Raw genomic sequence first — 14,039 nt, 5'->3', positions numbered from 1 at the left:
CACTTAGTGTTACGTCCACACCAGCGCTCATTGAAGATAAATGAACAAACAGCCATGACCTAAAACTGACGTCACAGTTTGAGAGAAACAAATCACAAACATTGGCTTGAATGGAAAACTAAGCCGGCCACTCTTTGGTTTGTTCACCTGCTTGATTGGTTTACTCCTGGAAAAGCTGTGAGATCTTGCATGCAGTTCATGCTCAGTACAGTTAAACAAGCCACATCTTGTGGCCTCGCACTAAGTCTGACTGTGGCCAATTGTGGAGAGTACCATTAAACTCAGTAGAAAGACCTATAAGCGAGTGGTTCCAAGATTGTGGCCTTGTTTAGTAATACTTCCTGCAGTTTAATCATTGCAAATTATTCCTGCACTTCTAATTTGAGCATATTCTTTCTACTGCATATTTTTGTCCTTTTGTAATTGCTTCAATTGTGATTATTCTTGCTATTCTATTCTATTTTACTTTCTTAGCTCTGGAGATTAAAAGAAAAAGGAAGCAGCATCATATGGCTGAATGGCATAAAAATGTAAAAAAAAGAAGAAGTGAGAATACTCTAATTAGCAAATTATCACTCTTTTCAGTAGATTTTCAAAGCTTTTGAAAAGAGATTAGCTGCTTTGTGCTTTAGTACAGGCTTTTGCTATCAGATCGAATGCTTAATTCTAGAGCCATAGGAGTGTGGCATACAAAAGGTAGCCGCGGTTGCATGAATACAATGAATACAATAAGATCTGCCTTGCCCCAGAATTAGAGTTAATGGTTCTGGTGCACAGCTCCAGGTGCAGAGTGGTGGAACTCCTGTACAGGTGAGCTCCCTCCATAGGCGCCGACTCCATGGGGCTTGAGGGGGCCCGAGCCCCCTCAAAAATTTGTTTGGGGGGGCTCCGCCCCCCCAATAATCTCTGGCGCCCCTCCAGCAGAGCGCCACCGCCGCCCCTCCCCCAGCCCAAAATGCACAGGGTCGGGCTGCATGCCTCCTGCCCTCCCTCCCGAGCAAAAGCTCCACCCAATTTCCTTCGGAGCTGATTAATAGGCGCAGCACGCTCTCCCCTATTCGCTCACGAGGAGGCGGCGCCACTTTATTTGCATATTCATGAGCTTATTTATTATTCATGAGCTTTCCCGGGCCCCCCCCCAATATTTTTTATAAGTCCGCGTCCCTGGCTCCCTCTGTGTCAGAAGTGCCACTGGAGTTGCATGCAGGAGGCTGCTCCTGATGCTGAAATCTAGGAGTTTCATGCATCTAGAAAGCTCCTCAATCAGGCCATTGGCGTGCAATGACAATCCATTGTAAGCAGGCCTGGCCTGCCCGTGAGGCAAACGGAAGCAGCCGCCTTGGGTGGTGGAATCCTGCAGGGCAGCACCTCCATGCAGGCCTCACCCATGCCTGCTGCAAAAGCTTGCCAGAAGCGACGCCATTATGTGACCCTGGTGAGTCTTGGGGGGCAGCAGGGAGGGCCACCCCTAGTTGCAAGTAAGGGTGTGGTCTCCAGATCCAGCAGAACTTGTGGGATTTTTATCAAGCCAATGCAAAGGCCCAATTTGTGCATCCAAACTGCGACACAGCTTCATTGTCCAACTCAAAATGCAAAGGTGGGGCTTAGGTAGCCTAACAACGCAGAGAATTATGGCTAAGATACAACTGGTCATACTTTGACTCTTTGTGCAGAAATGTGCCAAGAGACTACACAGCTATGGAAGTGAGCATTCAGTCTACAGAGTGTTCATCAGCTGATCTGAACAAAATATCAAAATTAAAGATGTTGTACGTAGCAGGTGTTGATAACCAGGCTGTGTCAAGCTGCGATTTAAAATAAAAAAACAAAACTATCCGAACCTGGTCTTTTTAATAAGGGTGCAGAACCCCATCTCACTCTTCAGCTTATTTTTTTGCTTTTGAAAGAGCACAGTGGACTAATTTTCAAAGGAGAAGGGGAACCAATTAAAAAAAAATTCACTGGTCAGGGATGAGAACCACAAAGAGCAACATGGTCCACCCGCCACAGATAGTGGGCTATCTGAAAAGTGATCACCCCTGTGGGTTGTTACGGCCTGCCTTGGGACTGCAGCAACAGTTTGTGTGTCAAGCATTTATTTATGAAGTTTCACAAGAGTTAATGCCAGCTTTTTTACAGAGAGAGGGAGAGAGAGAGAGACAGTCAGAAACTTAAGTTGAAGAGATAACAGGCAATCTCAATGCAAAACAATCCACATCAGGTTGAATGACCGAATAAATTTACATTTACCTTGCGAAAATCAGTTTTATTCAATTTCCCACTAGCTTGTTTGCTAAAGGCAAGAAAGCCATCTCTAACAGTAGCTTCCTGTTGCAGGATACTTTCCCTCAGCCTTTCAATTACTTCATCAACAGATCTATTCTTAGCGAATTTGTAGGCATAGTCTTCAATCTGTTTCATTCTAAAATTGGAAGATTGGCAACAAAGAGAAGCATCTTAAATATGGTACCATAAAATATTTGATTAAACATTAATGATCTGTATTTCTGCAATAATAGAGAGCAGACGCCCACCAGAAGCTGTGCATAAAGCAGCAGTTGTTTATAAAAGTATAATTATCAGCTCCTCAGATGTCAATGGCTACATGGTCCATTTGAAAAGAGAATCAGTGAAGAGTCAACTTTGGCAGTGAATCCCAGAGCTGTGAGAGTCTCTAACTGATGTAATGTTAGAGACTGGTTGATGTTCTCTTGAAAGCAGCACTTTATCACTTGACCTAGACCTCCCAGCGCACACTGATGTGCACCCAGAGCTTTGTGCGTGTAGACAGCTCCATTCATTGAAGCAAAGGTATCTGTATTACAAAGAAATGCACACATGGACTTATGGCTCTCTAACAATAAACAAAGTAGACCTTGAAGGTTAGCAGAGTTTTGTTTGCACATCTTGGACATGGACATGTTAGCCAGTTTAGTGGGTTAAGAAGTTTGCATATGCCATGGAAGGCTTAGAGGGCACACCTGTCAGGTTTCCTAAATCAACTCAGATAAAACCCAGTCTAGTGCTACCTACTGACAAAACTAGAAAGGGACGCAGGTGGCGCTGTGGTCTAAACCACTGAGCCTAGGGCTTGCCGATCAGAAGGTCGGTGGTTCGAATCCCTGCAACGGGGTGAGCTCCCGTTGCTTTGTCCCAGCTCCTGCCAACCTAGCAGTTCGAAAGCACGTCAAAGTGCAAGTAGATAAATAGGTACCACTCTGGCAGGAAGGTAAACGGCATTTCCGTGCACTGCTCTGGTTCGCCAGAAGCGGCTTAGTCATGACCCTGAAAAACTGCCTGCGGCCAAACACACCTGCTCCCTCGGCCAGTAATGTGAGATGAGTGCTGCAACCCCAGAGTCGTTTGCGACTGGACCTAACAGTCAGGGGTCCTTTTCCTTTACCTTTACTAACAAAACTATAGAATGAAACGATCCACACAATATGCGTGTGCATCACACTGAAATATTTTGCCTGCAACAGCTATACCAACATGGAAGAGCTGTGTTTTGGTGGGAGGCTGAAGCTCTCCCATTCAGTAGATCTGATGTTCTCCACGATATCTGCTAAGACACTGTACAGAACAGAAATAAGCATAACCATAATACACTCATCCTAAACCTACCAGCTAAGCGTTCAGGTCTTTATAATATTCATGCTGCACATGGAAGTGAGGGGCAGATGGGACTTGTCAACCTGGGAAGCTTGTCTATGTAGTAGAACTCTGATCCTAAACATCTGCTGCCTTGCGGGATAGCTTCAGGAGAAGAAAAGGCTAAGGAGTAAACCCTACATGAATTTGGAGTGCAGTCCCTAAGATGGTTGGGTGATGCCTTGTACACCTTATTCCTGCAACTCTTGCAGCCAAGCTGGTGCCCAACATCTTGCTCTGCTTTCCTTTGGACCCCATCAGTCATCTGGGCAGCAGGACTTCCATACACACTGCCCAAGCTTGAGCCCTGGGGAGGTCACTTCAGTTTGACTTCACCCCCGCAGGCACACTCCATTCTCTCTTGAGACAGACAGATGCTAACAATAATATTCATCTCTTTTGGTTTTTCTAAAGGATTCTCTTATGCTATTCCATCAGGAAGAAGCATAGATCCGTAGCAAGGACATCTTGCATGGATTTCATCACTGTGTAGTGCCAAGTGGTTTTGAGGCTTTTTGTACATGAACAACATGCGTACACACAAACACCAGTACTCAACATTCTGGCACACCAAGAAATAGAAGCCTGGGTGAGTGCTATGCAGATAGCAGCAGGCTTAATTCTCAATTACTGAGCAGTCCTCATTATGTCCCTAAGTTCAGCTCTTTACTTTGTCCCACATAGGTGAGCAGGTGTGTCTCACTTCTATGGAGAAAAGTAAAGCACTGAACTGTGTTGCACTGCGAACAGAACCTAACCCTTGTCCCTGATATCTCTATCACATGAAGATGCAAAGAACATCTATGAGGATCCTTGTAAATTCCTTTCACATGCAAGCCACCTATCATTATTAGAATTGGGGGGCATGTCATGAAACTGACTGGCAGGAGACTCAGGACAAAGTAATTGTGTGCACAACACAGAATTCGCTGAGGGACTTGATTGCCACAAGATGTGGTGGTGGTGACCAATGGCTTGGATGCCTTAAAAGGGAAATCAGACATACAAGGGAGAAGCTGGAAGTTCTTTTTCAGACAAAACATAAGAGGAAGGTCAAGAGAAGCCTTAAAAGATTTGATAAGGCAAAAAACCCCAAACAACAACAACCCACCCATGGTAAGTTTCACATACTGTGTTTCTCTGTATTTGGCAGTGAACGGTCTCCATTCGCAATCATGTACACAGTACCTTTCTGAAAAGTCTGCCTGCTTTTTTTCTTCTCTTTGACTTCCCCGGGATGAAGGGATGCTAGCGAGAACAGTTAATTCTTTTGGCAAATCGGCAACTCCTAAACTATGTAAGAGCATCCTGTACAGGACCCCTTCTGAAGTGTCATCTTGATATTTCTGGTATAATCTGGGGAAAACATATTTAAAATAGTTAGGCCATAATATTTTCTCTCAGTGACCGTCTGTGTGGCTCCCTAGGGTTCTTTTGGTCAGGTTCCAAGAAGGGTTAATCTGCCTCGGCCTGTAACAGAAGAGATAGGTAAACACTAGCAGTTAAGACTGAGATGACTATCATTCCTTAAGATAATGGGAGGTCAGAAGATGCTCAGATGATTGCCAGTGCTAGCAACCCATAGCCCAGGGGTCAGCAACCTTTTTCAGCTGTGGGCCAGTTCACCATCCCTCAGACCATGTGGTGGGCTGGACTATATTTGGGGGGGGAGGGGGAATGAACGAATTCCTATGCCCCACAAACAACCCAGAGATACATTTTAAATAAAAGCACACATTCTACTCATGTAAAAACACATTGATTCCCGGACCATCCGCGGGCCGGATTGAGAAACCCTGGGTCTTAGTTTGCCTAGCCATGCCATAGCCCCTACTCTTTCCTTCTGCTTTGAGAGGCAATTCTCACCTTAGTAAACCGAGGGATAATTTCTTGGGTTGCACTTTTTATATCTGGGATGGTCTCCTGAGTCTGAATTAATTGCCTTATAATTTGGACAAATGCTTGTTTTTAACCTTAAAATCTAGTTGATAGAGAAACATTGTGAATATTTTAAACGATGATCCAGACTACTGCCTGGATCAAAGCAGGTAACAGCATTTTGCTCAACACAAAATTGGCAATTATTTAACTATCCTATAAACACCACATGGTTTGAATTTTGTTTATATTATTACAGCTCTGAAAATTATGTCAGAAAATAACTTTAGATTTTGTTTTTATGTAAGAAAAAAATATCCTTGGTAATTACATTTAGAAGCAAAAATTAAAGTTGAGAGGTGAGCAGAATTACAACTGAAGATAGCTTCACAATGAAGCAGTGTAAGAACAAGGTACATGGGAGTCCAATTAAAACAGAAGTCCCCCTTGCAAAAGTGCAATCTACAAGTCAGTAAGAATCTTGAGTCTAGACATATGAAAAGTCAGAAAGATATTTGTTCTTTTTTCTCATTGCCAAAAATCTTCTTTTGAAACAGGATTCAATGAACGTTCAGTCCCTCCCTGGTTATGAAACCTCCTGCACATGCTTTGCAGGGGGTTGGACTAGATGACCCTTGGGGTCCCTTCAAACTCTACAATTCTACAATTCTATGAAAATCAATTCCAGTGTATTTAGTGGAGTCATGTCAATTTGACTTATGTGAAAATGTTGCAGCGTGGATCTGGAATCCCTTGTCAGTTCAGTGTTTGCAAATGAATACTGCCATCCACTGTTCCATGGAGTAATCTGATTAATATTGACAAAGGCCACACAAATTAAAATCCAGACGGACAGAAATACAGACTGTGATGGGATGATGAGCTGCTTGTGCGTAAAATGCAAGTCCCTCAGAGTTTGATCAGGTTTTCAAACCTCTGCCTGTGACGGAGCCCCTCCGGCATGGCTGCGTCAATCGCTAGTAGAATCCGAAAGTGGTTGTTTTCGGAAACGTTTCCAACATAAGAGCTCTTTCACGGAAACACGTCTTCTGGACTCTCTGCGTGACAGTTTCCGGCGAGGAGTGGGTGTCCCTATAGGAGGTCCTGAAACCTCTCCACTGTTTTCGCTGGAAACGTCTCTGAGCCATCCCTCCGACTCACTTTCCCTGGAAGTTCCTGCTCGCCCCCTACTGGTTCCCTCTTCAGCTGCTACGTCTCTTTCAACCTCAGGGAGCCTTTGCACCTCCTGTCCTTCCGATGGCAGTTCCCTGACATCCACCTCCCCTCCAGGGCCCCCTTCACCCCCTCCCGTCTCCTCCCCTCCGGGCTGGGAGGAAGTAAAACCCCTGAAAGAACCTTCATCATCGTCCGAAGTTTCGAACACTTCCCTCCACCTGCTACTGTCCCTCGTCTCTCGATACTCCTCGTCATCGGAGTCTATTCCCTCTTCCAAATCCGACTCCGCGAATCCTTCCATTTCCTGTTCCTCGTCAGTGGTGCCAAAGTACTCCCTCCTAAACCTTTCTACCGGCTGTGGTTTCCTAGGGAATCTTCGGTGGAACGTTTCTGTTAAAACCTCGTCATTGACCTCCCCTGCAGTCACCCAGGTGTTTTCCGACTCCGGTTCCCCTTCCCACGCCACCAAATACTCTACCTGATTTCCCTTCCACCTGGAATCGAGAATTTCCGCTACATGGTTGCTGCGTTCCCTTTCTTCCAAGGCTGGTCCCCTGGCGTGCTCCCCTGCACGCCCCCCCCTGTATGGTGACAGTAACGACCTGTGGAACACTGGGTGCAATTTCATGTGGTTGGGTAACCGGAGTTTGAAAGCCACTGGGTTGACCTGCTGAATGACCTCGAAGGGTCCCAATCTTTTGGGCCTCAATTTCTTACAGCCCCCTTTGAACGGCAACCCTTGGGTTGACAGCCACACCTGATCGCCCACCCTTATGGTTTCACCTTCCCTCCTGTTCTTGTCTGCCTGCTTCTTATATTGTGCCTTGGCCCTTTCTAAGTTGAGCTGGAGCTGCTGATGGATCGCTTCCATCTCTTCTACAAAATGCTCGGCCGCTGGGACGCTCCATCTCTCCCCTCCCTCCCCTGGAAAAGCCCTGGGGTGACACCCGTAATTAGCCAAAAAGGGGCTCATCCCTGTGGACACATTCTCCGCATTATTGTAGGCAAATTCTGCCAGCGCCAACTTTTCGGCCCAATCGTTCTCTCTGTCATTGACATAACACCTCAGATATTGTTGGAGTATGCCATTTGCTCTTTCCGCCTGCCCGTTGGTTTCTGGGTGCCGGGCAGTCGAAAAATTGACTTCCACATGCAGCAAGCTCATGAGCTTCCTCCAGAACCTGGAAGTAAATTGTTTGCCGCGGTCTGAGATCACCCTCAAGGGGGCGCCGTGCAACCTAAAGATGTGTTCTACAAACAACTTCGCTGTTTCTTCCGCTGTGACTGCATGTGAGCATGCCACAAAGTGGCACATCTTAGTTAACAGGTCTACTACTACCATGATGGCTGTTTTCCCCTTGGATTTCGGCAGATCCGTCATAAAATCTATTGATACCGCTTCCCAAGGCCGTTCTGGTGTGGGTAATGGTTCTAATAACCCTGCCGGTGCCCTTCTTTCCCCTTTGGCTCGCTGACATTGGTCACACCCTCTTACATACTCCTTTACATCTTCCCTCACCTTGGGCCACCAAAATTCCCGGGTCACCAACCACATGGTCTTGTGTTGCCCAAAATGTCCCGCCGTGGGGCTATCGTGCAACTGCTTGAGTATTCTTCCCCTCAATTCACCTTCGGGTATATACAGTGCCCCTTTGTAATACAATGCCCCATTTCTTTCCTCAAAACCTCCGGGACTCTCGCCCTCCCCCCTGAGACCTCTGAGCTTATCCTGGGCATATTCATCATTTTCCGTTTCCTGTACCAGTTCACGTTGCCCCACCATCACCGCCCCACACACCCAGCGGTCCTCAGGGATGACATGTCTCTCTTCGATTGCCCCCTCCCCCTCCAAATACTCTGGTTTGCGTGAGAGGGCATCCGCCCTGACGTTTTCTGGGCCTGGCACATAACAAATTTCAAAGTGGAATTTGGAAAATTCCTGGGCCCATCTGACTTGTCGTTGGTTGAGTACTCGAGCTGTTCTCCAATACTCTAAATTCTTGTGGTCGGTGCACACTTGCACCTTGTGTTGTGCCCCAATCAATAAATGTCTCCACCTCCGGAACGCTTCGTGGATGGCGAGTAGTTCCCTGTCATACACCGTGTAGTTCCTCTCGGATTTATTCAGCTTCCTCGAGAAGAAGGCACAAGGTCTCCACTCCAACGTACTCCTCCCGGGTTGAAGAAGTACTGCTCCGATAGCCCGGTCGGACGCATCGGTTTCCACTCTCATGGGTTTTCGTAAGTCCACATGCAGAAGTTGTTCTTCCGAGGCGAAAGCCCTTTTTAGTTCTTCAAATGCTCGCTCCGCCTCCGCCGTCCAAACAAATTTCTTCTTGCTGCTGAGGCAGTCAGTGATGGGCGCCGTCAAATGTGCAAAGTTCTTGATGAACTTCCTATAAAAGTTCCCAAACCCCAGGAATCTTTGCACATCCTTCTTGGTCTTCGGTGTCTTCCATTCCAGTACCGCTTGGACCTTGCCTGGGTCCATGGCCAATCCCTTGTCTGACAAGCGGTACCCCAGGAATTCCACCTCCTTGGTATGAAACTGGCACTTCTCCAGTTTCACCCACAGCTGGTTGGCTTGCAGCTTGCCCAACACTTCTCGAACGTCCTTCACGTGCTGCTCCTCATCCTCCGAATACACCAACACGTCGTCTAAAAAGGCCACACAATTCCTGTAGAGCAAAGGTCCCAGGACGTGGTTCATAAAAGCTTGAAAGCACGCCGAGCCTGCTTGTAGACCGAAGGGCATAACGAGGTATTCAAAGGCCCCCAAAGGGGTGAACATGGTGGTCTTCCATTCATCCCCCTTCCTTATGCGTATCAGATTGTACGCCCCCCGCAGGTCCAGCTTTGTAAAAATTTTCCCCTTCCTCACCCGGGTCAAAAGGTCATCAATCCGGGGCATCGGAAAAGCCAGGGGTTCCGACACGGCATTGAGGGCCCTAAAGTCCACAACCAATCTCGGCTTATCGGTGTTTTTTTTGTCCACAAAAAACACTGGGCTGCCCCCCACCGCTCGTGACTCTCTGATGAAACCTCGCTTCAGGTTCTTGTCAATGAACTCCCTCAACTCCTGCATCTCCCTGTCAGACATGGCGTACAGCTTGCCCACTGGGAGTTGAGCCCCAGGGAGTAGGTTGATTTGACAGTCAAAGGGTCTATGCGGCGGCAGCTTGTCTGCTTCCCTTTCGCTGAATACGTTGCTCAGATCTGCGTATTGTGGGGGCACTTTCCCTTTATCCATTACTTCCATCCCGGCTAGGGTGACGCCAGCTCTTCCCGGAACCTTCCCCTGCTTGCAGTGTTCTAGGCAATACGCTGACCCAAATGAGACCACCCTCTGATGCCAGCCCACTAGCGGGTCATGTAGCGCCAGCCAGCTCATCCCCAAAATGATGGGCGCTCCTCCCAAGGTGGCCACATTAAATGCTATTGGTTCAGTGTGCCTTGCCACCCTCATTATCATTGGGACAGTCTGTTGGCTAACTTCTCCTCCCAACAGCTCTCTGCCGTCAATCGTGGTCACCTGCAAGGGGTTACTTAAAGGGATGGTCTGTATCTGGTGCTCAGCTGCAAACTCCTTACTCATAAAATTACAGGAGCTGCCTGAATCCAAAAGCGCCTTGACCTGTAGTGGGTGTCCATTTTGCAGCTCTAGTGACACTTCTATCACTAAAGCAGGTCTGGGTGGTTCTGGCGTGGGCACTTTCACTGCTCTTTGGCCTGGCTGCTGTGCCCCAACGGTGGCAGCCAGGCGTTGGCTTTTACTTGCTCCTTGCTTTCTTTCTCCCTCTCCCCAACAGCTCCTGCCATCCCTTGCCATTCCTTTCTTTGTGGGCAGACTCTGGCAAAGTGCCCTGGCTGTTGGCAGAGATAACATTTCTTGGCGCTCTTTCCCTCCTTCTTCCGCCCTTCACTGGGATTTGAAACTGCGCGCGCCCGCGCTGTTCCAACTTCCATCGGCTCTGCCGGCGGGAAAGGTGGCTCTGGAATGTCTGGAATGCGCAGTTCCCTCCAACGTTCTCCTTTCCCTTCCCGCCTTTCCAAAGCCCTCGCTTCCTGGCGCGCTCCTATGGCCAGCGCTGATTTGGTCAGCTGATCCATAGACTCGGCCCTTGGCCCCCGGGACAATTCATCTTTCACGGCCGAAGAAAGCCCCTCTTCGAAAAGCATCTGGATGGGTTCCGCCGATAGGTCCCACCCCAATTTGTGAATCAACATAGTAAACTCAGTCCAGTACTCACGGACAGATCGGCTCCCCTGTTTGCAAGCCATTAACTGCCTTCGCACCACTCCCTGCTCAATGTCGCTGGAAAACATCAGGTCCATGGCACGAAAAAACTTCCTCGTGTCCTTTAGGATCTCATTATTCACTGCCATCAGGGGTCGAACCCAATCCTTCGCCCCCCCTTCGAGATGGCCAATTACAAAAGCCACTCGCGATTCCTCGTCGGGGAAGTCATCATACTGCAGGTTGAGAGCGTATTGCATCTCAGTTCTAAAGGCATGATAGTTTCTGGGATCCCCCCCGAATTTCTGCACCAATCCTGGCACCTTTCTGGCGATCGAGGTGGTTTTCTCCTTTCCCTTTTCTGCATCCTGAGCCCTCCTCTCCTCAAGCCTCGCCGTTTGCATGGCAAGCTGGATCTCCAACGCCCTGTACCTTTCTTCCAGGCTTGGACCTCCTCCAGCTGCTCCTGCTCCTCCGGTTCCGGCTGGGTCGCTCATGATGCCGCTGCTTGCACAAGCTGGCTTTCAGGGACTTTCGGATTGCTGTGATGGGATGATGAGCTGCTTGTGCGTAAAATGCAAGTCCCTCAGAGTTTGATCAGGTTTTCAAACCTCTGCCTGTGACGGAGCCCCTCCGGCATGGCTGCGTCAATCGCTAGTAGAATCCGAAAGTGGTTGTTTTCGGAAACGTTTCCAACATAAGAGCTCTTTCACGGAAACACGTCTTCTGGACTCTCTGCGTGACAGTTTCCGGCGAGGAGTGGGTGTCCCTATAGGAGGTCCTGAAACCTCTCCACTGTTTTCGCTGGAAACGTCTCTGAGCCATCCCTCCGACTCACTTTCCCTGGAAGTTCCTGCTCGCCCCCTACTGGTTCCCTCTTCAGCTGCTACGTCTCTTTCAACCTCAGGGAGCCTTTGCACCTCCTGTCCTTCCGATGGCAGTTCCCTGACACAGACTTTCTTGAATGTGCCGGTCAGTCACTTCTCTCTGAATACTGATAGTTTAACTTAGTTGCTGCCAAACAACATTAAAGACTGGCTATGAAGTTAAAAGACAACCTAGGCACATCCAGTAATCATAATCGTCAATATATTTTATTGATGTGTGTGTGCATGTTTGTCCGTCTATACATACGGAGCTTTAGCTAACTACCTGAATAAACAGGATATCATATTTTTGTGCCTAAAGTGCCCAGCACCTGGCACCAGACCTCTATATGATGTGCAGCAGGGCCATTGTAAGCTACCAAGGAGAAGGAATCACAAAATCAAGTAATGCAGCTGGGTAGCTCAGTTGGTCAGAGCACGGTGCTGAGAACCCCAAGGTTGCAGGTTTGATCCCCAGTAACAGACAACTGCCTATTCCTGCACTGCAGGGGGTTAGATTAGATGTTCCTCAGGGTCCCTTCCAACTCTATGATTCTACAGTTCCATAACCAATTATGGATAAGCTCCAACTACATTCCTGTTAGGCTGTTTGTCAAATTGCTTAACCTAGAACGCAGCAGAAAGTCTGGAACCGGGTCCAGAGTTTAAAGCTAAAACACCCAACCAGCAGAACTTGTCATGCTGTCCAATCCTGCAATGGATACATCATATGTATCTTGCTGACAATGACCTGGTTTGCATGTCACACTATGACCTAGCACAAATACGAAAGCTCCCAAGAAAGAGCCTTTTTTGCTGCTGCACTGCACTGAAGGTTTGGCTGGAGAATCCAGGCTCCTGATTAAGCTCTCTCTAGACCAGGGGTCTGCAACCTTTAAGACAAAAAGAGCCACTTGGACCCGTTTCCGAAGAAAAAAAAACTGGGAGCCGCAAAACTCGTCATTATAAAAATAACTTTTTTTGTAACTGTTTTATTATTTCTTTGTTTGACCCCTCAGAATTACTTCTCCTCATAGAAATAAACGTTAAATTAACAAGTTACCTTTTCTTGTGTGTGTGTTCTTCACTCCCCTTCACAACAGTGGCCAGCGTACATGCCCCCTTTCAATGCAGTGACCAGCGTACATGTCCTGTACAATGTAGCGGGCGGGCGGGAAGGTGACGTCGGGACAGTGCGTGACTAACGGATGCACCGCCCCCATGCGACGTCACAGCCAGTACAGCGCCCGCCACAGTGGGGAGTGTCGGGGCGCACAATGCGCCTCCTCCCCTCGTTAGTATCCGCCCCGGAGCCGCGGCAAAGGTGTAAAAGAGCCACATGCGGCTCCGGAGCCGCGGGTTGCAGACCCCTGCTCTAGACTAACCATGAGCTGTAACCAAAGTCTGACACATCGTGGATAGTCTGGAGCCAGTTTAGCTTTCGACTTAGTGCGGTATGTGAACTGTGCTTTACCTCTTCACTTCCCAAGGAGGTCAGCCTTAACTTTTCAAAAGCAGTCTGCTATCGCAGCATAATTATGGAGAAATGTATGGGGGAGAAGTCAAGAATGAGAGAGGGGTTATTTCTGTGTTTGGGTTATTCCTTTGTCCCCATCTAAAGCATTTCTACTGTCACCTCTCCTTCTTTTCTCTGCCCAAAATATTCGCAATTCAGCAAAAACCTAACTATTGCCCTTATAGAGGCATACCCAATTTGTAGAACACAAATACCAGGCAGGCCATTGAAGTTCACAGGTTCACAAATCTTGGGGACTCTTGAAAGCCTAATTCAGCGAAGAATTCCAAGCTCCACCTTAGTCATCCTGCCAGCCCCTCAGTTCCCAAGGCACATTCCTTCCCAAGACCCCCCGCCCCATCTTCCAAGTATCCTTCTGACCTTCCTCCTGTTTTATATGTCATATTGCAAATCACTTTGGGATGCTTTCTGGGAAGTGACTGGTAAATGAAATAAATAGTAACAATAATTTGACTAAAGAGTGTAAAGCTTAGTTTCCTGGCTATATGTCAGAGAGAGAGAGAGCTGAGCCCTGGGTAGAAGTGAATCTTTATGTTCAACTTGTAGCCACTCAAGTCAATAGAAAATAACTCAGTGAGGTAAATTGTGGCTCCAGTGTCATTAAAGGTAACATTTTTATGACTCTCACACCCCCTCCTTTGTTGTATTTGTGCCAAAGACTGAGATAAACAGATGGAGCAGGTAGGCCGGCTCT

The 14,039-nt window shown here is 47.7% G+C and overlaps 1 protein-coding gene across 2 annotated transcripts in view; it reads right to left on the bottom strand.

The window, feature by feature from the left end:
- Positions 1-14,039, bottom strand: part of EFCAB6 (EF-hand calcium binding domain 6) — a 115,481-nt gene that overhangs the window by 49,636 nt on the left and 51,806 nt on the right. For both annotated transcript variants that reach the window (XM_083503317.1, XM_083503318.1), the window contains exons 15-16: positions 4,840-5,007; positions 2,251-2,422 (exon numbers count right to left, since the gene is read on the bottom strand). In XM_083503317.1, the coding sequence (XP_083359443.1) occupies positions 2,251-2,422; positions 4,840-5,007 (340 nt within the window). The remainder of the gene's footprint in view (positions 1-2,250; positions 2,423-4,839; positions 5,008-14,039) is intronic.

The sequence above is a fragment of the Podarcis liolepis genome, assembly GCF_965112155.1.
Source record: "Podarcis liolepis genome assembly, chromosome: 5".
NCBI lineage: Eukaryota > Metazoa > Chordata > Lepidosauria > Squamata > Lacertidae > Podarcis > Podarcis liolepis.
Note: the sequence above shows the minus strand (reverse complement) of the source record. Positions and strands in the feature narration are given on the sequence as shown.